The sequence below is a fragment of the Cinclus cinclus genome, chromosome 10, assembly GCF_963662255.1.
Source record: "Cinclus cinclus chromosome 10, bCinCin1.1, whole genome shotgun sequence".
NCBI lineage: Eukaryota > Metazoa > Chordata > Aves > Passeriformes > Cinclidae > Cinclus > Cinclus cinclus.
Genome location: NC_085055.1, coordinates 17,714,419 through 17,739,946, shown reverse-complemented (window position 1 = coordinate 17,739,946; position 25,528 = coordinate 17,714,419). Strand labels below are relative to the sequence as shown.

General features: G+C 46.6%; 1 protein-coding gene across 1 annotated transcript in view; it reads left to right on the top strand.

Annotated features, from left to right (window-relative positions):
• Positions 1–18,511, top strand: part of SGPP2 (sphingosine-1-phosphate phosphatase 2) — a 32,544-nt gene extending 14,033 nt beyond the window's left edge. The window contains exons 2-5 of the mRNA XM_062499353.1: positions 62–220; positions 9,629–9,808; positions 11,972–12,061; positions 17,969–18,511. Coding sequence (XP_062355337.1) covers positions 62–220; positions 9,629–9,808; positions 11,972–12,061; positions 17,969–18,511 — 972 coding nt within the window. The remainder of the gene's footprint in view (positions 1–61; positions 221–9,628; positions 9,809–11,971; positions 12,062–17,968) is intronic.
• Positions 18,512–25,528: the final 7,017 nt, after the last annotated feature.

Sequence of the window (25,528 nt, the reverse complement as noted above, 5' to 3'; positions counted from 1 at the left end):
CAGTATTTTAAGTGTTATATTTTTCTACTTCACTAAAACAGTAAAATTCTCTCATTTCCAGGATTGCACACAGAAGTATATTGTGAAGAACTACTTCTACTACTACTTATTCAAGTTTTCAGCTGCTTTGGGTGAAGAGATTTTTTATATCACTTTCCTTCCATTTACCTACTGGAATATAGATCACTCTGTGTCTAGAAGAATGATAATTGTTTGGTCTGTAAGTATTTCTGTGATTAATTTAAATTTTAATTCTGTATCCATAGCAAATGAATATTTAAGAACAAGAACAACCCTTCAAACAAGGAAAATCCCTTCATACAAAAGAAGCACCAGCACTATTCATGAGTAGCTCGTGTTTAGGAAGAAAAGGCATTGCAATAATGAGAGAGGAGGCGAGAGGCATCATCTGACTCAGGGTTTCTTCATCTCTGCCACATCTTGGACTGACTTTTTTTCCAGTGCAATCACTGACTGAGCTGCTTGTGATACAGTTTGCACAGCACAGTTAGGAAAACACTTCCCAAAGTGTCATAGCATTTCAGGGACTGTTTTTCATCACTTTAGGAAATCTTTCTCTTATTCTCATTTATTATGTGTAATTTCATACAGTTCTGGCTTGGTAGAAATTACTACAAACCTGATGGTAAGGGGATATGCAGGCTGCAGTGGAATAATAAGCAGGGTGTTTCTGAAGTCACTTCAGGGGGGGAAAGATCAGATTGTCTGCTGAAGGCTAAGACTTGAAAGCATTGATTTGTATTAATATGAGAGCATTCACAAATTAACTGACTTCAGCATTGCTTCAGCATGGGTTTGGTGTACCTAGAAAATGTATTTCCATTGCAGAACTGAAAAAAAGCAGGAGATAACCAGGCACTTTAGGCCAAGACTGGCTGTTTTGTCACTGCCATTGCTCTTCTTGTTTTTGATCAATTATTACTGCCCAAATAAAACCATTTTAGGACAGAGAAGAGAGGTAGGGAGCACCTCTGCCAGGTGGCAGAGCCTGAAGGTTTAGCTATCAATCTACACTGATTTAAGAAACTGAAGCTTGGTAAAAATTTAAATATTATATCCAAGTTTATTTCTTTACAGTGAAGCTTCTCTGTGATCTAGTCAATTCTGGTTAATAGTATTTTGTCTCTTGACCAAATAATATGATAAGAAATAATGAAACAAACTTGAATTGGGTCATACACTTCAAATACACCTGGCCTTGGACAGAAGACATCAATAGCTCTGTGCCAGTAACCTTAGTCAATACATTTTATAAAGAGAACATGAAAAATAACTTGCAGATGAAATTTAGAAGTAGGTGGACACAGTATAACTAGAACTGGGTTTTGGCCAGGAGTACACCTACAGCTTCTGGAAACATGCCACAGAAGAAAATTCTTAGTCACTGCCTTCTGGGTTTGCATATTGCTCAAAAAACCCGAGCCTTTGGAGTTCTTTACATGCCTTTCTGTAGGCTTGCCTTGCCTATTCCTTGCAAGGATTTCATCTGAGTATTGGCCAGATCTAGTCTGACTTAATTAAAGTATCTGATATTATGATAATTAATATTATTTTTCACTTACTGAGTTGTGGAGTTTCACTTTATACTGAATGGGGGTAACTGTTTTAAATACACAGGCTTGCGATTTTTAAAACCTTAATTATATTATATTATATTATATATATATTTAAAACCTTATATATAATTGTGAAATGGCAAAAAAAAATGTCTGTGCAGGCCATGTGTTAATGTTGTGGCATGCTCAGCTGGGAGGATCTCTTGTTGGTGTTGGTCTGTCTAACAGAGTCATAAAATCAGAGAATGCCTTGGGTTGGAAGTGACCTTAAAAATCACCTACTTCTACAAAAATCACCTACTTCCATCCCCCCTGCTGTGGGCAGGGACACTTTCCACCAGAGCAGGTTGTTCCAAGCCCTGTCCAGCCTGGCCTCAAATGCCTCGGTCATGGATGTGACATTTGGCTCAGCTCCATGGGACAAAGCTGTGCTTTTAACTAAACTGGAGATTTTTGGTGATGGAGTTTTGAAGAAATGCCTCTGAATGCATGATGATGATGATGTAGAACTGTGTTAGAGGACAGTAAAAATCCAGGCAGCCTCACAGTCTCTGACAACAGCTGTGAGTGGAGGGCTGGGAAGAACGTGAAGGGATAATTGCAGCACACAGACATATTCTGCAGAATTCTCTTATCCATCTGGGGAAAGGAGCTGGAATCAAAGGGAGAGCCCTAAGGGAAAGGTAGGAGTAATTCCCCTTTAAAGGGGGTGCTCAGGATGAGGGGAGGTTTTAGTGAAGCTCTTCAGAAGGGAGAGAGTGTGGACCAGCAATGCCTTTTCCAAGAGCCTGGGGCAAAGCACACAGATATGCTGGGAGCATGGTTGGCAGGGATGATGATGACACCGAGGGTGACACCACTGGCCAGGAGAAGTGGCTCTGCAGAAGTGGTGCTGAGGGTGGTGCTTTTTGTGCTGTTTCCCACTTAAACCTGTGGGTTTCTGCTGCAAGCTAGAAATGACAATGTTGGTGTCTCGGGATGAATCAGGAGAGTTTCTTCCCTTAAAAATTAAAGCGGCATTAATGCTGTTTACAATGACTTCCTGCCATCTTATCTGTAATAGTTTATGTGGAGCCAGTCACCCCCATTTGAGGAAGATAATTTCAAACTGGAGCAGGGCCAGGGACGATTAAAGAACAGACTATTTTCTGGGCAGACACGGAAAGCTTAGATAAATCCTTAGCAAAATGAAGTTGGAGAGAGAATGGGGCTGGCTGCAAAAGCCATGGGAAGGAAGGAGCTTCTTAAAAGAAAACTGACACAAGAAGAAACATGCATAAGGCAGTCATAAATAGTTTCAGTTGAAGCCAAAGGTTGTGAAACAGCTCTAGAAGGGTGAAGGGCAGAAAGAAAAATTATAGATTTTATTTCAGCAGCAGCAGAGGAGTGGACTTGGAACCCTGGAATGTCTTCTCCAGCCCTGGATCCCCAGAGCCAGCTGCTTGTGCTTTTCTGTTCAGGTGGATGGCTGTGGGAAATACTGGCTGTTGTTTCTTCCAGATGCTTTGGCAGCTCAAAGCAGCACGTTGTTCTCCCATGGGAACTTTCCTCTGAGGATTCAGAGTGTAGTGCAGGCTTTACCTTTACCTTTGTGGGCAGATGGAGGAAATAACTGTATGAAACCTCTGAGCAAGGTGCTGAGTTAATAATGAAGGTGCTCTGGTGTCTTTGCTTCTCTTCTCCAGCAATTTGAAGCAAACACTCTTGAAACTGCACAGGTCAGGCTTTGATGCCTGTGTGTCTTGTAATTTCAGCCACGAAGTGCAGAGATGAAAAATAACTTCACACAGTCCCCAAATGTAATTTAAATTTACTGTGCATCTCAGCTCGAGAAATGAAAGCTCACTTTGCTTCTGTTTGTTTGTTTGTTTGTTTTGTTACTTTTTTACTTTTTGCACTGCTTCAGATTAGAAATCTTTATTTTGGTAGAAACCTGGAAAAAAATACTGTTTCATTTTGCTATTCAGCATGCCTGGAAATCTCTTTTTTTCTGAGGTTTTTTATTCCTCAGATCACATCTCTTTATAGCCTATAAAACTTTAATTTATGTGATGTAAATAAGAGCTGGCCAGCATGGACTGTGTTGGGGCAGGCGTGGAAGCTTTTGGCGTGTGACAGTGATAAGCTGCTGACTCGGGGGCAGGTGGCACCTCTGAAGGAAGGCAGAGTTTGGGTGACTGGTGATGCCAGGCTGTGTGTGCCCCTCGGGGCTCCCTGGGCAGCACTGGGCAGGGACACCTTCAGCAAATGTGAGAAGGTCCTGGGTCTGAACCCACAGCAGTTCAGTTTTGCATCCTGCTTTTCAGAGGAACAGTTTTCTAAAGGTTTTGTCAGCATTTAGTTACTCAGCAGTGATGAGCTCTGAACTCCCTGTCAGGGTAACCAGGAGTTTCCTAATCAGCAGGAGTTTACCTGCAATTGTGATGCCACTGATATTGCTGTGCAGTGATGGAAAACACACCTGAAAGTAAGCTTTGGGTTTAACAATTCTTATGTTTGTTAGTTTTAGCACCTTTGCAACACTTCACTGAAACAAGCCTGGAACTGCTGACAAACACAGTCACTTGAAAGCCAAGCTCTTTAAAGCACCAAATATTGCACTGCACAAGAACATGTATCCAGTGTATTCAGACACATAAGTAACTACGTGTCAGAATACAAAAACAAATGGTGTGTGCAAGTTGATAAAGTGTTGATTGAAAGGGAATTTTGCAAGAGCTGGTAGCTGTACTCCACCCTTGAAGAAAAAGTGCCAATAAGGCTTTCATAAGTGAGACAAACTGTGAATCATTTAAGGTGAAGTTTAAATTGGAAACCTTTTGTATTTCAGTAGAACTTCTAGTGTAACAATTTGCCAGTTTTAGATGTTAGATGACAAACCAGATCAATGTGACAGTACTTTTCCCTGCTACCAGGAGCCAAATTTCCTTCTCTAAGCCCATTATAAGATAGTCAACTACGTTATAGATTTTGTCTAAAGGCTTCTTTTAAAGTCAGAGTGACTGTGTTAGGGTGTTGGATGGTTGTGCTTCTGCAGGCTCGATGCTCTACTCATGTTGTTCTGGTTTTGTATTTCTGAAGCCTGAATTGAGACCAAGTCCTCCTTCCACACACACATATACATACGTATGTATATATATATGTATGAGGTTGGCTGGAGACCTGCCTGCTGGATTTGCTGTTCCCATGGGTTTTTCCAAGGGTCTACCCATCCCACCATCTGAATATCACCTTGAATGTCCCATTGACCCTGGCCAAACCCTTGGTAAATGTGAAAAGTTCCTGTGCAGCCAGCACAAGGTTGATGTATTTTCTGGGAAACAATACCCATGCTGGAAATGGCAGGTCCTGGAGCTGTAGGAGAGCCAGGTACCCTCTCCCCCAAGGTGTGTGTGCCTCGGGGAGGATCCCAGCCCTGCTGCTGGTGTTGGCACATGGGGAGCAGCCCGGTGCTTCAGGAGGGGATGGGGAGCAGGACACAACCCGAGGGTGGCTTAGGGCCCCAGGCTGGCAGTGTCTGGGGCTCCTCTGCTCTGCTTCCTCCACCTGGGCTGCTGCCAGGGCAAGGGGCCAGCAGCGCTGCCCAGTGACTTCCATGGTGTGCTTTCCTGAAGCCAAGCCTTAGTTCCAGGGGTTGGAGTACCACCTCCACAAAAACATGCTCTTCCTTGCCCTGTTCCTCTTTTACTGTGAACCAAGTGATGCTGTGGAGGGGGACAGTCATAGCTAGTATCTGCTGCAGTGTTTATGTGCTCACGTAACCTGCGGGATGCTGAGAATAGAACAGTGCAGGCTGGGTGCTTGGCTTAATTTCTGTATGGTAAATCAAAGTCACACCTGCCTCAGCAACCACACAGAGTTTTTGTTTCTGCTTGACTAATCTGCAAATATTTATTAATAGTAAATCCTTTTTTTTTCCTTCAGTATGCTTGGTCACTCCTATCAGTGCACAGTGCTTGTGAAAGAAACCCAAAGTAACATAATTTTCAAACTATAAATTTCCTGTCTGGGAAGATGACATGTTACTGCAGGCCATGGTTTCTAGAGCCAGGTTATAGAGTTTCTATTTTGGAGCTGAACCAGCAGATTCAAAGTCAGGCTGTCATGCCGTGAGTCTCAGGGAAGAAGTTGCCAATGCTATTTGACCACGTGTCTTCTCTAGAATTTTGTCTTGTCCTTTTAATAGATCAATAATGAAGATAAGGACAGCAGAAAAATCAGAAGTTGAAAACAAATATGATCTGGTTCCCTTCTGTTAGCTGAAATATTACAGAATACAAAAAGATTTGCTCCTCCTGACCTTCATATGCCAGTGGGAGCATCAGATGTGTCCATCCTGTGCAGAGGCTGTAGCAGGGCAGGGATGAAGGAGGATGTCCACACACAGCACACCTGCAGCAATGAGCAGGTTTCCTCAATCGTGCCAGGCTCAGGGTCTGGGCAGCCGCCATAGGAATGTTCCACAGGGGAAATTGCACTCTGTGACAGTGCTGCCATGCCTCTGCTCAGGGAACCGGTTTAGTTGTGTCTGTCTGCTCCGTGTGTCTGCACTGTGATGGTAAATCTGCTTCCAGAGCTCTTGCTTCCTGTCATGGGAGTGAGGGGAAACCACTGCAAATGCCAGACAACACCTGCAGGTGAGAAAAACCTCCTCTTAGATGGCTGACTTACATGCTAGAGGTATAGGAATGTCAGGGAAACAGGTCACTTCATGGCACTCAGATGGTCAGAGGGAGGGGAGCAGCCCCTCACCCTAGAGGGATCTCCAGCAGATGTTGGAACAAATGAAGAGGTATCCACACCTGTGTGGATGCTAATGCTCAAATTTGGTTCTATAGTTGTTCCCTAAAGCAAGATCTGGTAAAATGCCAAGATTTGTCCTGTTTTTCCTGGTGTAAAGGCTCAGGTGAAGAAGTATTTTTGGAGATAGACTGTATAGATGACTCAGAGCAAATTAAGAGGAAGCTCTCAGAAAAAGACTACAGAGGCTGTCTTGCTGCTATAGCAACTGCCAATTGCCTTTGTGTAGTAAAATGTAATGCTGTTCACACAAAGTGGCAATAAAGCCTTGCCTTTCCTGCACCTGGAGTCCTGGCTTACTGTAAAGGGTTCCTACTGCCCTCAGCACAGGCCAGCCCAGGTGTAGTGGGAGGCACCACAGTTTGAGGAAGGTCATGGGTTTAATTTGCTTACAGTTTTGGGGGGGGGTTGTTGGTTTTTGTTTGTTCATTTACTTGTTGTTTTTTTTTATTGCCGCTTACCTTTGTTGCAAAGATTTTACTTGGAAGAGTTCAGAGTAATTTTCATTGCAATGGGAGAACATGGATATCCATGAGAGAAGGGCAGGGGTGGGCACTGCTGGATGGGTCCCACTAGTGCTGCTCCTGCCGTGCCCTGCGGCACAGGGCTGTGCCAGGGAGGGCACCCCCCTGCCCGGGGCAGGCAGCTCTGCCAGAAGCTCTGTTTGCTTTGCTATGCTGTGAGCAAAGAGCCAGGGCAGAGCTGTGTCCCCTCATCCTGGCAGTGCCAGGGCAGAGCTGTGTCCCCTCATCCTGGCAATGCCAAGGCAGAGCTGTGTCCCCTCAGCCTGGCCGTGCCAGGGCAGAGCTGTGTCCCTTCAGCCTGGCAATGCCAAGGCAGAGCTGTGTCCCCTCATCCTGGCAGTGCCAGGGCAGAGCTGTGTCCCCTCAGCCTGGCCGTGCCAGGGCAGAGCTGTGTCCCCTCATCCTGGCAGTGCCAGGGCAGAGCTGTGTCCCCTTATCCTGGCAGTGCCAGGGCAGAGCCGTGTCCCTGCAGCTGCTGTGCACAACCTGTGGGGTGCAGGTGACACAGAGAAGCACCATTTGTGTAGGGTGGCCTTTAGCAATGTGCACCTGCTGTCATTCTCTCAGGGAGCCAGCCAGTTCAGATGCTGGGGGTGTTTTACCCCACCCACAAGTTTTGCTTCTGCCACATAATTCAGGGCAATGTGTGTAAAGTCACATGCACGATACCCAGATAAGATGAAGGCAAAGGTCTGGTGCTTCAGAGATCGGTGCTTAGTCTGAGATTATTCTGGAGTCCCCTGCATGTTTTATGGAGGTCGTTTCACCTCTCCGTACCATCTATGCAATGTGTTTCTAAAAAGTAGAAGGGCCAGAGTTTAGTCTGGGAGAGCGTTGTGAGGATGCCTGGTATTTTCACTTACCCATCCCACCCCCAGCACTCAGCCTGTTTTTCACCAACACAGGAGTCCTAGCATAGCCTTCATTTTTGAGATGACTCATTTCCTTTTCTGCAATGCTCCTACGTTCTAGTACTAATAATACTTCCACAAGTGGAAGTCATTATTATAGAGGACTGCTGATAAACTGGCTCATCCTACCTTACCTCTCAGATAGTATCACAAATGGCAGCCTCAATGTTTTATGTTCTGCCCGAGAGAGTAATTTTTCTTTCAACCCTGGAATTTAATTAACTTCCAAACATGTGCCTGCATCCATTTGGAAACTGATGGCATTAACTAAATAAACCCACACAGTAGGTTTTTCAAGGATGTTTGTTCCTTGAGCCATTGTTTACTGTGAACAGCCTGGGGCAGGGTATTCACTGTCTTCCCTGTGCTGTGTCCCACCTGCTGCTGATAATAAAGCAGTAATGTGATTCACATGGTGAGGAATAAAGGCTGCAAAAGCACCAGTGGTCACTTCTCCAGGCCCTGGTGCTGGCTGTAAGTTTAACACTCTCTGGTGTGTGCTTTGCTGTAGAGAGAGGGATGAAGGAACATGACTGGCTTTTTCCTGGTCCTGACTTGTCAATCCTGATTCCTACCATCTTTCTGTTAATGTGAAACCATTTTTTAAATGGCTAATGGGAGAGAGAGGGATGCAATGTGTCTGGTAACAAATGTGGCAGTGGGTGATTGTGTTGCTGTTCCAGCATATGGCCAACCCCAGCAGCAAAGGAAGGATGTTATTTTAAGCCCCCTCCTTTGCTGGTGGAAGCATGAGAAGCAGAAGAGCAAGCTGTCTCACACAGCAACTGAGTTTTCACAGTAGACACCAGTTAACCTGATTTTGTATTAAAAAAAAAAAAAAAGAAAGGAAAAAGCTTTGCTTGGCTTTGTTTTAAAAAGCCTCCTCTGCCTACATGTGGCTAGATTATCTAAAGGGGTGGAGGGCTACAACAGAAAGCAAATACATCCTGCAGGGGCAGCACGGTTAACTTTTCTGAGATGTCCCTACTGCGGATGCTGAGAGCCTGCTGCCTTTTGGATGAGGGTGCTAAGGAGCCAAGGATGCCCTGGGCATGGCTGATGGGCAGCACCTCTCAGGGATACTGGATAGCACTGCCCTTGCCTCTGCTTCCCTTGCTGACCTGAAAATGTGACATTTCTCCTAAAAGTACTGTGTTGCTATGCTCAGAGCTAATTAACACAGCCCTTTCTTAAACCTTTGGTGTCCCAAACAGGGAATAAAAGCCTTTTACTGGGGAGCTGGGCAGGAGAACTGGTACCTCATGTTGCTTGTCCAGTTTTCCCTCTGTGAGGATGCCAAGGCTGTCATTTAATAACCACGAGGGTGGTGCATCCCAGCAGGGCTCCTGCAGCACTGAGTGCTCTGGGTGGAGTGGGAGCTGCTGCCACTGGGGGAGAGCTGGGGCTGGGCACGGCTGGGCAAGGCAGTGATTCGAACGTGGGGGCTGGAAAAATTTTGCTTATGGCTACTTTCTTTGCAGTAGAGGGGTTGTAAGGGATAGGGAGGAAACTTAAACTTCTCTGGCATGGGGTGGGAGCCAGCTGTCTGTCTCACACTGTCCTGTATTGCTGAATCTCATCAGCCAACCCTCCTTTTGGTTCCTCTTCTGCTCAGGTTACCACGCGGTGCAGCAAAACCACCACTTCCTTTGCTGGCTGAGCTAATGGAAACCCCTTTAATAATTCAGGGAATGAATTCTCCTCTTGGAGGGGTGGATTCTGCAGGAAAAAGCACAGAAATACAGGTGGTTCTTGGGTGGGCTGCATGGGGATTGCCTGCGCTGACTGACAGCCCTGTGGCCTTTCCTGTCCCCAGATAGTGATGTACATAGGCCAGGTCTCCAAGGACATCCTGAAGTGGCCTCGGCCCCTGTCACCACCTGTCGTGAAGCTGGAGATGAGGACAAATGCAGAGTATGGGATGCCTTCCACCCACGCCATGGCAGCTACAGCCATCTCCTTCTCCTTTTTCATTGCAACCATGAACCAGTACAAGGTAGGGGTACCAAAAGAAAACAGAAGAAGGAAAAGAAAACACATTAAAAAGCGAAAGCCTGTGTGTGCTTCCAGCAAGCCACATAAAGCTTGCAATTCCAAAGATGTTGCTACTTCCAGAGGAGTTTTGTATTTATTTTCACAGATGTGTATTCTTCCCTGTGCTTACCAGTAGCTGGTCAATAATAGACACAAAAAAAAATTTAGTGGAAATGTCCTTTTGGTATTTTTATTTGCATGGCCTCCTCCCAGAGCCACTGGCAGGCTGCACTGTCCTGCTGTGGTTTGGTGGGCTCACTGTGCTTTGGCACGTAGGGTGACCACGGAGGGAAGCTGCCTGGCTGCCAGCATTTTGTGCTCACCCCATGCCCACCAAGTCAGTGCATCACAATGGGACAGCGCTGACTCGAAGGGAAGCCAAAGGAGCTCTGTGTCACATGGTTTCTGTATGAAAGGAAAAGCATCCTTGGAAGTTCCCTGGCTCTCATCTGTGTCAGACTAACAGCACACAACATGATTGGAAAGCCTGCTTTTGTCAGAGGAGTAACAGCAACTGCACTGCACTGCAGCTGCAGGCTGCTTGGGGAAGTCTCGTCATTTTTACTCATCTTCCTAAAAGGTTTATTTCCTGGAAACTAATTTCTCCATGATGATTATTTTCATTCCATTTAATGAATCCAAGCCTGTGTTTCCTGTACTCTAGCAGGAATAACTTCCTGGCTGCATTGTCTTTAAGAATGCTTCTCGGCCCTCTCAGGGCATAAACCCTTGTAACCAAGAGGGATCCTGCTCCCTGTGTGGTAACTGGTCAGAGCAGCTTGACAGTGGGATGGGGATGAGGAGCCATAAGAGGACATACTTGTCAGCCCTGGAAGGCCACATCCATCCCATGTGTCAGAGCTGCCAAGAAGACCCAGTCAGCATCGCCTTCTCTTCAATCCACTAATGACCAGTGGGACATGCAGCTCTTCACAGGCTGTCTTGTGCTTCTTGGAAACTGCCATGAAACAATAAAGCTGCTGTCAAATAATTAAATGATTTAATTGCCTCTATTGAGACGGAAAAATATCCCAGTACATTATGCTGCTATCTTCTCAAGGTGCCCTAATCATCAATTACTGATCTGGACTAGCTCCCATGCTGCCTGCTGTGGGAGGAGTCAAGTGGGTGTAAATGTTCCAAAGGCTTAGAGAAATGATGAAAAGTAGTGTTTTATGAATTGGGAGTGACATCTGCAGCTGGGTCTGAGCTCTCTGTTCAGAGGGCTGGAGTATGCCAGGGGAAAGGGTCAGAAGAGAGCTGTTATGGTTAGAATTTCCACAGAAGCATTTTTGTGTTGACCTGTGGTCACCCATGTCAGTTGTCAGCCTCTGGCAGAAGATGGAGACTTTTTGTCCAATAGGATGAATTAATTGCATTTATTTCTATTCTGAGTTGGTTTATTTTTTGCAGAAAAATCTCCCTTATGGACTGAGAGGACTCCAGCAGCCCATTCAGTTTCAGGGTTTGAACGAGTGGATTAAGAGCTAATATGTTAAGCTTATTCTTCACCAAATGTGGGGGTTTTCATTTTTAAATGTTGATTTATTTAAATGCTTCTTTCCATGTATTCAGGCTACTCAGAGACGGCATTAAGCAAAAACAGCTTAATAAGAAGATGACTAAGTGTCATGGGGAAGAGCAGTCCTGACTGCTGTAATAGCTGGATTGTGGTTTCAGCCCAGAGGTTGATTCTCCCCACTCAGCCCACTGCTCCAGGATTATTGATCACTTCTGGTCAGACCCTGCAGCTGTCTCAATCCCCTTGGCTGAGCTGAGACTGCAGTGCTACCTCAGGCGTGGCTTGTACAACATGCTGTGCCTTTTTCCTTAAGCTCTTTAACACTAACATGGTTTTTGCAGACATCTATTGTAAGGAACAATTCTGCAAATAGCCTCTATTTCAGAGTTCTCCACAGTGAGACCAGATCTTCCAGAATCGGGCACCACAGGTAATGAAATGACCTTCTAGCAGGTTGCGTGTTGATTGAGGGGGGGCCTTGTCTCAGGTCACATTAATCTCTTGAGGAAAGTACAGGAGCCTCTTGCTAGCACAAGACCCTTATGTCAGTCCAGCTGCTCGGTTTAATGGGTGTATGTAATTTTTTTTCCCCCCCTTTCACAGTATCCATTTGAGCTCGGCCTGGTAGCAGCATTTGTGTTTTCGACGCTGGTGTGTCTGAGCAGGCTCTACACAGGGATGCACACAGTCCTGGTAAGGATGTGCCTCCAGCTCTGCTTTCCCGCAGCAACTCCCATCTCCCGCTCTCCGGCTGATGGATCGCCCGCCTCGGCCGTGCCACCACGGCAGCGGATGAGCCGTGCCACCGGATCTGGGGCTGTGCACCAGAGGAGCAGTGAGGAGAGCCCGGGGCTATCGCAGTCGGAGTCCGCAGGGGAGGGATTTACAGCCCGGGGAGCCGGGTGAGGTCAGCGCGGCATCCCCGCGGCAGCTCTCCGTTTCGAAATGCTAATTGCGAGGAATGCGCTTGGGCTGCTCCTTGGCTCAGCCCTTTGTGCAATAGTATCGCTGTTTCCAGCCAGAAGTGCCGGGGCCGGCCGAGCCTGGGAGCGCCAGGGAGCAATTGCAGCTCGGTGACTCGCGGGGTGAAGCGCGGCGAGTGAGCTGCCCTGGAGGACCTGGGCAGCGGCAGGCGCAAGGCACTCGGAAATGACAGGTTTCTTGTTTTCAGCTGGAAGGAAACTAATTCTTAAGGGACTGAGATGTGCAAATACTTGGTCTGAAAATAATTATACGATGTCTGTGACTTTATATGACAAACTCGCTGGGCACAGTTGCTTAGAGACATCAGTGCTGCTTTAGGAACAAGTTTCAGTGTGCCTGTGATAGCTGCCTCTCTCCTGACAAGAGGAAACTTTATTGATCTGTTATATATAGTGGTCAGAGCTTCCCAAACGTGGATAAAACCTTCTAGCTAGAGTTGTTGGCTGCATATGCATAAATAATTGAATCTTTTTTACTAAGTAATAATTATGTTTGTAATGAGACTTGATGACTGTAAGAAAGGGAGCCCTCATGAGATTAAGGTTAGCTATAAAATATAGCTTGACCTTCCCTTTCAGGCCAGTGGATCAAAACATCTTACATCGAAGCTGCAGACACCCTTTCTGGGCTACTGACCTTAAGTCAATCAGTAAAAATTCTTTGCATACTTCTCTTGCTGGCCTGTCATAATGGAAGACCCCTCTAAATTTAGATGAATTTTAGGGTAAAGAAGAAAAAGACCATTGTGCTTTTGACATGATAGAAAAGGGCTGTAAAATAAAATTCTAAAAAAAGGTTTCTTAGCTGAAGTGTGAGCAATGCTGCCTTTCAAAAGGGCAAGTGTGCTTGGCTGGGGTCTTTATCCTGTGTGTGCCTTGGTGGGGATGGAGCTGGGGAAAAGCCCAGTGATGACAGCTTCCACATGCAGCCCCTCTCTCTGCAACAGCTTATCACCCACAATGACTGGCTCTGCTGAACTGATGCCTGGAAAGGCTGACCTGGAACAGACACTAGACAGATCAAAAGGAATAAAATAGGTATTTATTGAAAGGATACACTGTGGGCAATGCAAGAGCCTGGCCGGGGCTACACCCAAATCAAATCCAAGACAGCTCCTGGTCATGAGCCTTTACATTTTTTCTAAGTTTTGGTTCATTATATGTTGGGATCAATTATCCAACAACAGCCCCATGCCATGAAGTCTCAGCCCCCTGGCTTGCCCCTTTTCCCTCACTGTTGCCTCTGCTTTTTTAGGTTCCAGTTGTCCTTGATTCTCTAGCAAGGAAGGAATTGTTTTGTCTAACTACCCAGTGAAGAGAACTTACCAACACCTAATATCAAGTTTCAGAGTTACACACTAGGCAGCAGAGAATCTGAAAAATACAAAAGCTAAAACCCAAGGCACCAGTCCTACCTGCAGTTCTTTGGGGAAGAGGTGCAGTTCAGAGCTGTTTGTGACCCTTGGTGGGACAGCTCCTGGGGTCAGAACTGCTGTTCAGAGCTGTGATGTCACAGGGCTGAGGCACAGCAATGTCCAGCCAAGCCATCGGCTGGAAGAGCCACTGGGTTTTTAACTGAGGCCTTAACAGAAAGGATAAAATAATGTATTAAGTATATCATGTATTAGCATTTTAGTAAAGCAAAAGAATGGGTAACAAATATCCATGGACTTGGTGTAACTGGATTTTTCCTGTCTGAGGAACCAGAGGGCAGTTGCATTGTGCTTTCCTGCAGCTCCAGTGCAGAATCTCATCTTCTGTAGTTTCAGCTCTACAACTCTGTTTGCATTTCAGCACTGCTGGCCTTGTTTTTGAATGAGGAGTGGTATCAGAAAAAGCAGTGATGTCATTAGAAGAGATATTACCATTAAAAACCTCCTGGAGAGGCAGGCAGCTGGTGTGGGAGCTATCTGCATCCTTCCAGCTGTACCAGAATGAATATTATGCTCAGAAAAAACGAACAAACACCCATGGCTGGTCTGTAATCTGGACAGCACCACCCAGCCAGAGAATGGGGTGGCAGCAATGCACTCATACTGCTGACAGGTAAATTAGTTACAACCACCCATCTTCCACCCCTCAACATCAGAGTGGCCCATGTGCATGGAAAAATGGGGGAAATGCAGGGTCCTTTCTTGTGGGTACTAAACGGTGGAGTCTGACGACCTGGTAAAGAGGGGATCTGGAGTTACCTGGAAAAGGCAAAGTAAAAAAAAAGTAGAAATTTGGACACATTTTGAAGAAGTGAATCTGTAAATTTTTAGGGGTTATTTCTGAGAGACAAAAAGCAATCGAAGATGATAAGACTGGTAATTGTTGTTTCCCTTTTTTTTCCCCAGAGAGCTGTATTTTAGTAAATAAGACTTTGCTTTCCATTGTAAAACACTGGCCCAATTTTTGGTCCCTGACTCAAATCAGGGACTCACCTCTGCTGAAGCCATTCCCTCCAGAGCCAGAGCTGGTGTGGTGAGACCCTCACTGGCACTGCAACTGCCCTGAATTACAATAAATAATGTCCTGAGCTGACCAGCATGGTCACTTTTTATAATCATCTAAAAAAACAGCCCTGAAGGGTTTTTTTCCCCCTGAGATATACCCATTTAGTGTTGATGTATTTATTTCTGATTACACCTCCCATGGGGGACAGGGGTGGGTGGGGTGGGGTGTTCTGAAGCTCCCACCCTGTCCCTTTGCTGGGCTGTATTTCAGGTTTTTTCATACTACCATTAATACTGAAATTATCTTAGATGTTTTAAAGCTGATAAACACACAACATAATCACAGTACCTTACCCACTGTATAGTACTGTCCTTAGGAGTGGAGTTCAGGAGTGTGAGTAGTGTCTCACACTGAATGAAAGTGTAAGGGAACCATGTACCAGACAATAGGAAAAGAGTTCTTTTTGCCTGGATTAGCAATATCGGGGAAGCAGGGCAGGCGTTTGGCGCTGTGTGAGAGCAGGGCTGAGCTGCATGGCAGCGGAGGGGCTTTAGGGGAGGTAGATGGAACCTGGGGAGGACTTGTCTGTGCCGAGGGACCTGGAGCATCCCAGCAGGACAACCGGAGGTTTTAAATTTTGCAGGTATTACTGCACCTTGAGCAAAATCCGTGCCTGCCCTTATTTAAAAATTCCTTTATAATTGCGGGCTTGGCGAGAGGCTAATCTGTTTACACAGGCAGACAGGCAGGAATGTGCTTCCTGGGTGTGCTAGGAGCTGCTCCACCCTCGGGAAAAACTCGGGTCCTGCTCCGGGGGACACAGCAGGGACCCTGCACAGAGCAGCTGTTCTCGCAGAAATCGGAGCCCCCCCTCCTCTTCCCATCTTCTCCTCAGTATAACAAGCAGGGGGGGAAATCATTATTTCTGGAAGTGTTGGGCTGGATCTTGCCCACATCCTCTGGGTGTTCAAAAAATCAAACCTGCCCGTGCACACTGGGACTGAAGGGAGCCACCACAGCCAGCCACGGCATCTCCTGAGCTCTGCAGCAGCTTCTAGTGAGGAGTTTCCAAAATGAGAAGCCCAGATATTGGTGGATAGGGGGAAAACAGAGTAAACCACTGGCCTCCTATATATATAGATATAGATATAGATATAGATATATAGATATTTACTTACAAATTGTATACATGTACTACTGTACTGATAAATTATACATTATAAAATATATATTATACATTATATGTATTATATTATATCATAATATATATACATTATAAAATATATATTTTATTATACATTATACATTATAAAACACACAAAATTAACCAATATAAGACAAAGATGAAATAAGCACTGCTTTTAAAAAATGCACATTTTTTTTACTTAGGAACAGTGCAAAAAGTATGTTCTCCACCCCCCCAGCCCCATGGGTTGCTTTGTGCACCCAGTTTGGAGACCACAGGTACAATGCTGCTGGTCGAGGTCCTGGTTGCTGTACTGGGGCTGAGTGGGAGGATAACAAGATTCAGAAAACTTTAATCAGGTTTGTAAATAGGGACTGTTTGCAACTGCATCTGGAACTGCTGGAGTCAGCTGGGTAAGTCTGACCAAAGTTTTGTGAGGAAATGTGAATAGTTGGTTACATTTCTTTAATTGGAGCAGAAAAGTATGTGAGCAGCTTTTGAGTTTTGCTCCTTGATCAGCCATGGAGGGGTATACAGGACTTTTTCTTCTAACATGAAATGGACAAACATCTGTGTGGGAAATGGATATACAGAGTGGGGATGGGATTTCCAAGCATCAGTGCTGGGAGCAGCCCCCAGCTTTTTTGTGCTGAGGCAGTTCTTAGAGTTGGGCTAAAACATGCTTTTTGTGTAAAGGTATCATCTAGGAATTGACATCAAAACATGAATTACTGTAAAGTAAAGGTATATAATATAATGGTATTTTATACACTAGACATCCATGATCAAGTTTGTGTATTTCCATGGCCAGCCTCGTGTTTTGGATGAGGGAATAAATGGAAATTTGTGTTTGGAATATGCAAAATGGCTGTAAGAGTCCTTTGAAACCAAATGTGCTGTGAATCTAATGGAAGTTATAAACAGCTGAAGTTCAGCCATACAGGAGTAATGCATTTATCAGGATGTCATTAGATATTTCTGTTGTGAAAAACTCCCCTCATTCCTGCCTAGCTCAAAGGGAAGCTCACATAAATAATTTTCAGACTGTGACCAAGCATGGTAGTAGTCAGCTGTCAGAACTTGTGAAAAAGATACAATCTTAAAAGAGGACAATTCTGTCTGTGACTAACTTCAGCTTTTGCAGAGCATTTTGTGGCTGTACTAACACTGCTGCCTCTACGTGACACTTGAAGGGCAGCACAGGAAAACTTGTTTTATTGCTTTTTACCTGGCTGCTCTCATACAGATGGCTTTTGTTAGGGGTTGCCTCCTGTCTGTCAGCTTTGTGGCTGACAACAATCAAGTTCTCAAAACACCTTATTTGCCTCTGTTAATAAATTAGGGTTTAACTGTATGCTTGCTTCAGGCACTGTACTGAAAGCTGGAATTCAGAGACTTGGGCAACAAATTTCTCTTTGCTGTATTCGTGCCTGGAGGTGCCTCCCTCCCTCCCTCCTGGCAGAAACCAAGGCACACGCACCACGTCCCACTGCTCTGCACTTTCCATCCCTGGAGCTTGTGTTTCTGGGATGGGAGCCTGTCCCTGGCAAAGGACAGCATCTCCCCCTTTATGCAAAGCAAGCTAGGGATAATCACACGGATGTGATGAAGTTGCTCGTAGGGTTATGGGAGGGAAAGGGTTTGTGTGGAAGCAGCTCACTGCAATGTTGTCCCTGAGATGGAGTTGTGCACGTGCCTTTTCTGAGGATGCAGGTGGAGAATGCCCTCAAAACATGAGAGCAGGTGAGGAGAATAATGTGTGGCCACAGACACATGCATATGCATAGGCTAAGGTTGGGTTTGTGCATTGTCGTGTTTTGTTTAGCACAGGCTTCAGGTTGTCCCTGCACATGGATAATGCCATCACTGGATTTAGGGTGTTCCTTCACTGCTTTGCCCCACCAACGCAGATACTAGTCTTTTATTATCACCCAAATACCTGGTTTACCTTCTGGGCCTCACAAAGCCTTTTAAAATGTGATTTCCTTACAGGATGTGATCGGAGGAGCACTGATTTCGGCTGGGCTGCTCGTGCTCTTGTATCCTGCGTGGGACACAATAGATCACTTGCTGCTAACCAGCCCCTTCTGCCCGCTGTTTTCCATAGTTGTGCCTCTTGTCTTATGCTACAACTACCCCAAACTAGACTATTACAGCCCCACCAGGGGAGACACCACTACGATCTTAGGAGCAGCAGCTGGAGCAACTGTGGGATTTTGGTTAAACAACCAGTATGCTGCTTCAGCCTACACCAGCAAAAGTGTTCAGCCTGGCTTTCCTGCGATCACCAGTACAATGGTGTTTGTGCTGGCCAGGTTCCTCGTAGGGATCTTGGTTGTCCTGCTGACACGCTGGGTCATGAAGAGCGTGGTCCTTGGCATGCTGGGCTATCGGTACAAGTTCCCCATTCGTGACCTGGCAGCACGGAGACGCCTGGAAGTTGAGGTGCCCTATAAATTTGTGACGTACTCCTGCGTTGGCTTCACGGCCACCGTGATTGTGCCACTGTTGCACGAGCTGCTGGGACTGATGTGAGCACAGCTCCTGCTCGCTGAGCCACCGCGGCACCACCGCTTCGGAGACACCATCATCTGGGCTGGGGACTCCACCACAGAGGGTCTTGTGCTTTTCTGCACTGGGGTGGTGGGTTTGGCTCTGGCTGGATGCCAGGTGCTCACCAAAGCTGCTCTACACTCCCCTCTCTTCAGGGAGAGAAAACATGAGAGGGTCATGGCTTGATACAAGGGCAGGGAGAGATCACTCAGCAGTTTTACTGTCATAGGCAAAACAGATTCGACTTGGGGAAATAAATTTAATTTATTACCAAACTAATCACAGTAGGATATTAAGAAATAAAACCAAACATTACAAACACCTCCACCTACCCCTCCCTTCTTTCTAGGTTCAGCTTCCCTCCTAAAGTCTCTACCTCCTCCTACCCACCATCACAGGGGGATAGGAATGGAGATCACAGTCAGTTCATCACATGCTGCTGCTCCTTCCTCCTCAGGGGTAGGACCTCTCACTCTCCTCCCCTGCTCCAGCATGGGCTCCCTCCCACAGAACACAGCTCTCAAAATTCTCCAATGTGAATTTTTCCATGGGCTGCACTTCTTCACCAGCATGGGTCCCCTGAGGGATCAAAGTCCTGCCAGGACCCTGTTTCAGCTTGGTTTTCAAACCCTTTTTAGGACATCACTCTGCTTCAGTGGGGGGGTCCTCCATTGATTGCAGATGGAACTCTGTTCCCCATAGACCTCCATGGGCTGCAGGGGCACAGCTGCCTCACCACAGGCTGCACCTCAGGCTGCAGGGGAAACTCTGCTCTGGGTACCCAGAGCATCTGCTACTCTTCCTCTTTCATCTATGATCTTGGTGTCTGCAGAGTTGTTTCCCATATCTCCACTCCTCTGACTGCCTGCAGTTGTGCAGGTTTTTCCTTGCTTCCTAAGTCTGTTGTCCCCAAGATGCTGCTACTGTCACTGATGGGCTCAGCGCTGGCCAGCAGTGGATCTGTCTGGAAGCCAGCTGGCATTGGTTCTGCTGGACATGGGAAGTTTCTGGCACCTTCTGAGAGAAGTCACCCTTATAGCCACCCCCTGCCACTACCATGCCCTTGCTACACAAACACAAAGCAATGGCCTAAAATATCTGACTTGGAGGAGTCATGGGAATTGCTGTGCACAAGTAACTTTGGGTTAGAAATCAGTGACCCTGCTGTGTCCCTACGGTTTCCCGTAATTAGACACCCTTTGCCCAGGCCACTAAATATGACAAGTACACAGCCAAAATCCCTGCCAGAGCAGTAGCCATGGCTGTTTTGCTGTGGGGTTGCTGGGCAGCAGGGTTGTGCCTCTGCCTGGCTGGCTGTGGAGCTGCTCCTGAAGCAGTAGAGCAAGCTAAAGCAGGGTTCAGGTTTGGGGTATCGGGGAACAAGTTATTGGTGGGGTGGGGGGAGAGGTGACCAGCCAGAGCAAAGAGCCATTATTGGGCAGAGCTCACAGTGTCTTCTGATGGCACTGCCAGACCAGGCTAGTTCTGTGTGGATGGTTTTACTCATTATTACAATCTAAAAAAAAAAACAAACCCAAAATATAAAAGAGAAGGAAAAGCTAACACAAAATGTTTAATGTGATTTACAACAGAGCCTCCACTGAAAGATCCTCTGCCTACAAACAACTGAGTAGAGTTATTATCACAACACTGAAGCTTGAGTTCAAACTGTTTAACTCCAATTTAACTCCCCTGGTTAGGAGAAAGGAAAAAAGTCCTTCCTGTCATGCAGGGCTGACAAGGAGAGTCCATAAACTGCATTGTGGAAGATGCTGGGTAGTGACTCTGGTGACCACAGCATGTGACAATGATAAGATGCCACCATTCTCTGCTGCTGCACAACATCACAGTTGGTCTTCCATGCATCCTACAACACTGTGTGTACACTTGTAGAATAGCAGGGAGGCGTGTCCAGAGGAAGGTCACCCCTATAACTCATGCTGCTTATTTAAAACAATGTATTTCAGCTGTTGGACCAATGAGCTGTTGAGAAATACAGCAGTGAATGTGGTCTGCTTGGCTAGGAAAATGTACCGTGCTGTTGCTGCAGAGCTTCAAGCACGGCCCCTGTGCCTTGCCTGGCAGAATGTACAGTGACAACCAGCTTTCTAGCCATGGCCACTTGTCTTCCTGGCTGCGAGAAAAATGACCCTGAAGAATGGAAAGGAGGTGCTTTGCCATCCACTGACTGCCTGGATAAACATAATCAATTCCAAAACCGTAGCTGGGAGTTCTGTCTGAGGAGTGTGAAGCATGCACGTGAAAGAGCTGTGCCTCTCTAAACCCAGGCTGCAAATCTCCAAAAGAAATGCAGGCAGAAATTGTAAGCATTTTTAGGTTTTCTGAGGCTGTGGATAATCTGTTTTATATCAGGTTGTGTGGACTTCATAGGTGCATGCAAACAGCTCCAGCGAGCCTTTCAGCAGGGCCCATGGCCACTCACACCTGCCCCTGGGTGAGTGCTGGACGTGGGCCACCACAGCCATGGGGTTCTGTCCTCAGCCTCTCTCCCTCTCACACACCACAGAAGTGCTGCCATCAGGTTTAAAATACCTTTAAACCCCTTGTGTTAAGAGTGCTGCATGACACACAGGTGCAGTGCACAAGTGGAGCCCTGCAGAAAGGCCACATAACAAAACTGGAAAAAAACTTAGTAGCAGGATGAGCATTTAAGCTGGGGATTTGAATTACTCCCAAGAAAGGCACAGTTTGACAGGGACATTCATGCAGCTTTATGTGCAAAATTTCTGTTCTGATTCACAGCTATTTTATGCTATGAAGATTTTATAAATTATATATAAATGCTGCACAGGTATTTTTATAGTATTCACCTGAATGTGATTCATGAAATAAATACAAACTCTATTTGGTTCAAATTTTAAAATAAACCTATTTTGCAGAGTTTGGTGTCTGTCTGTTTGTTTTGCATCCTCTATTGATACTTGCAAATGACTGATGCAAAAGTAATGAGTCCGAGCTAAAAGAGCTTCCCAAGTGCACACACCCACCTCTCTTCCCAAGCTGTCCTGCTTGTGGCTTCTTGTCTCCTGCTCAGTCTAGCTCCATGCTTTGGCTCTTCCAAAATGATCCTGCTTTTTAAAAAACATTTTAAAAAGAGACTACTGGTCTACTAATGATTATTTGTCACAACATTTGCAAATGTAATTAAGCGAGTTGCATGTAATCAGTGCTGGGGAACTGGAATCTCCTTCACCTGCAATGTCTACTTCTAATAGACTAAACAGCTCACTGGAATCCAATCTAACACGTGCAATGATAGCATGACAACTGCAGAATAGTTTTCATTAATTGAGGAGCCTAACAAGGTTTGGTGGTCAAAAACTGTATTTGAAACCACATGGGGCCTCATCCTTCTCTCAGCATCACATCCTCCCTGGAAGTGGGGTCACCCCAAGTGCCCACGGCTGTTCAGGATAAGCCAAATTGCTGCAGCATCCCTGGGCCAGCTGGGTTAGGCAGGGCTTTCAGCTGGGCTCTGTGCTGAGGCTGTGCTCCTGGGATGCTCACGGGATCACAGCCACTCCTGTGGGACCAGGCTTGGAGAGGCAAATCTGACAAGGTGAGACACATCACCCTTTCTGTATTTCATTAACTGGAAGCACCAGCTCCTCATTGCAAATCCCCATCTTTGCTGTCTCTGGAAATGCTCCCCACCTCTTCACCCCTGCAGTGCAGATGCCCCTGCATTTCCAGGGTGGTGGTAGAGAGTGAGGTTTTGTGGTGGGCAGTGTTCTTTCCTTTGCAAGGCAAAGCCGCCAGCCGAATCCTCTCAAGTAGGCACACTTGTGCTTTAGAGTAAAACACTGTCTTTGATGTGAATGGAGTGGGAGGTAACTTCCAGAGTATCACAGCCTGGGCTGTTGTGCTCTCAGTACTCTGTGCTGTCTGTTCTGGCCCAGTGCTACAGCTCTCCCCGCTGTGCCTGCCCGCAGCTGGAGGGGTGATGCAAGACAATCTATGTTGCCTTTGTTATGCTGTCAAGAGGGATGTAGCAGGCACCTCACCCATATCTTAGCCCACTCTGTCCTGCCTGCAGGCTGCCTTCTCCTGACCTGCTTGCTTTGCAAATTGCTTTCTGGGCAGTGGAACTGACCCAAGCTCCCTCCTGTCTAGGGCATCTCTGTGTGCTGGTGCCCCAGTGCAGAACCAGCTACTCTGTCAGAAGTCAAATGGATGTTGCACCTTTTGGCAGGGATTAAGAACCAAAGCAGGAAGAACTGAATTTCCCTGCTTTAATTTTCCAGCAGTAACTTTGTCATTACCCCGGCCTCCTAATCCATCCAAGTTCCTATGCAAAATTGCAAGCAAACTCACGATTTGCCTTTCTGGATGTAGTTGATACAATTTAGGGAACAGAAGAAAACAGTTTCAGTTTTGACCCTTCTCAACTGCGCTACAAGGAGAAGTTAGAAAACACAGGTACCTCTCTGAACAGGGTGGAAGTGTGGCTGGGCACTGGGTGGGACCTTGCACATTTGCTGAGCCCTGAGTAAAGCAAGGCCCTCGTTTGCTTCCTGCTCCTGTCAGAGCTTCCCCGCTGTCTCACTGTCCTTCCACCTGCCCACTGTCCCACTGCACCCCTCTGTCACCCTGCTGCCACCCTGTCCTGGCAGCAGGCTCGCTTCCAAGGTCACTGGGCGGTCAGAGGTGTCGGCTGTGCCAGCCACGATCCCCTGGCAGCCTCCTGGCAGTGCTTCTGCCCAGCCTATTCCGTACTCACCTGCCAAACCAAGGCTGATTTAAATTTCAAGCGAGCACAGTGCCAGCCTGGAGATGGAAACAGTCCAGGCGTCACCTTTACATAAACACCCTTGTGCAATAGCAAGGGTAACCTGCAGGCACCGGGGCTGTGCTGGGAGCTGCAGCCAGGCTGTCTCAGGGTTCTGCTCTTTGCAAAATCGCCACCAGCACACAGCAAGGACAAACCCAGAGCTCAGAGTTCGTGTCCAGCAGAATGGGACCCAGCAATTGCCCCGACAGCACACTAAACCAGCTCTGATCTCTCCGTCACCAGCTCTCCAGCCTTTTCTGCTTGTGTTCAGATTCCCAGAAATGACAAAGTACCCACAGGGAGCAGGAGCAGACCAACAGTAATCCATAATTATGGAGCAGCAGTTAAAAATCCCACTCCCAACTCTTCTTTAAAGAGAAAAGCCAAGTTCAAAAGGTGTTTAAAAGCTGCTGAGAAGACCCCACCAGCAGCAAAGGTTTCCTTTGCCAGAGCCATGGCTACAGCAAAGGGTAAAAGCAAATTTCAGTGCTCACAGTGGCTGGCTCCAGCACAAAGCTGTGTAATGACTACCTCGAATACTGCACACAGCTATGAGCAGGCTGTAAATACCAGATAATTGCTTTGGAGGTATGAAAGACAAAGCCATGCAATAAATACACAAGACTTATGTAAAGTGTCCCACTCATCAGGAATCACAGTTAATCCTGAGCACAGCACTACAGCAGAGCTTGAATTTCATTGCAAGGCTGCTGGCACCACAGTTAACTGGAGGGGTCAGGGACTCTGAAGAGGCTTTTTAACCTTTCTCTCGATTCTCATCCTCTACTTTTAGCAAGTAATGGTACTTACCTGGGTTTTGAAGCATTTAGCTGCCAGTGCATGAGCAAAAGGTATGAAAAAGAAGAAATCTCTAAAAGCCTCACAACACATGCCATTGCAGCTCAAGCCCTTAGTCCCATTACATTCAAAGGACAGCTAAATTCACAGGAGAATTGGGACACCCAAAGAGTCAGAAAATCTTGTGTAGAGAAATATGTTTATTGCACACAAATATGCTTGCACGCTGCTGCAATGCAAATCTGCCTTATTGTCGTCCTAATCCCCGTGCATGACACACCAATAAACAAGGGGGGGTTAATACTTTCCATCTGCATTACAGATTGCTTCCCACACTGCGAGCCTGCTTGGTTACAGTTGTGTAGGCATCGTGGAGAGAGAGAGCCTGCAAACGCCAAGCTGCCTCATCCCCTGGGAGGTTTAAAATGTGAGCTGCAGTTTTCTCACTCTCCGTGGGCACTGGAGTCAGTCGTGCAACGTATGGCAAGAGCTATATTCACATTTCACGTCTGTCATGCAGAGATAATTAAAATCTACACTTCCATCTGAGGGGAACCGCAGGGTTTCCAGATGGGTAACTGTAGTGCATATTTCATACTGGATTATCACTTGCACCAAAAAGCCTTGCCTGTTGCCTTCCCACCTGTTGAGATTATTGATGGGGCTGCCATTGAAAAGCCCTCATGGGCTCAGTGATAGGGGGCTGTGCAGCTTGTAAAACTAAAGCTTACCTCACCACTTCACATCTCTCTGCTCAGTGGGGCAGTCATTGTGACACCCTTCTCCAGCAACTCCCAGATGTCCACTCTTGGACAGGCCCCTCCTGGCTCTCACAGCAGAAAGGAGCCACAGGGCAGCAGCCTAACACAAAGTACTGGCTGCTGTTAGCCTGCAGCATTAGCAATGGTTATAATATTGCAAAGGAGGGACAGCCAGCTCCACAAGCCTGCCAGTCAAGAGCTGCTTCAGCGTACTGAGCTGACCACCCACTTGGTGACATTCCTGCAGGAAGGAAGGATTGGGCATCACTACGCTGGATGGAGCTTCTCAGTTTCAGAGAGAGCAGAGGCACAATGCACCAAGCTGTGACACAACTACTGCCAGAAAGCCACCTAGAAGGAAAAGCCTGACCCATGAGAGGTTCTCATGTACCAGCAGGGTAGAAGTGCCAGAAAAGTAACGCTGCCCAAAAGCTGCGTGGTCCTGCTGCACAGCTGGGGTCCAGAGAGCCCTGGTGGGGCTGGGAGTGCAGCGGGCCCACGCTCACTTCTGCAGACAAACATGCCAGCTTCAGGCAGACAAAGGCTTTGATAGTTTTCTGCTACTCATGCAAAACACCACTGGCATATGCTCTTAAATGTACTTCCCCATTTGGTTTGGAGCTTCAAAAACCACTAGGCTGACATCAA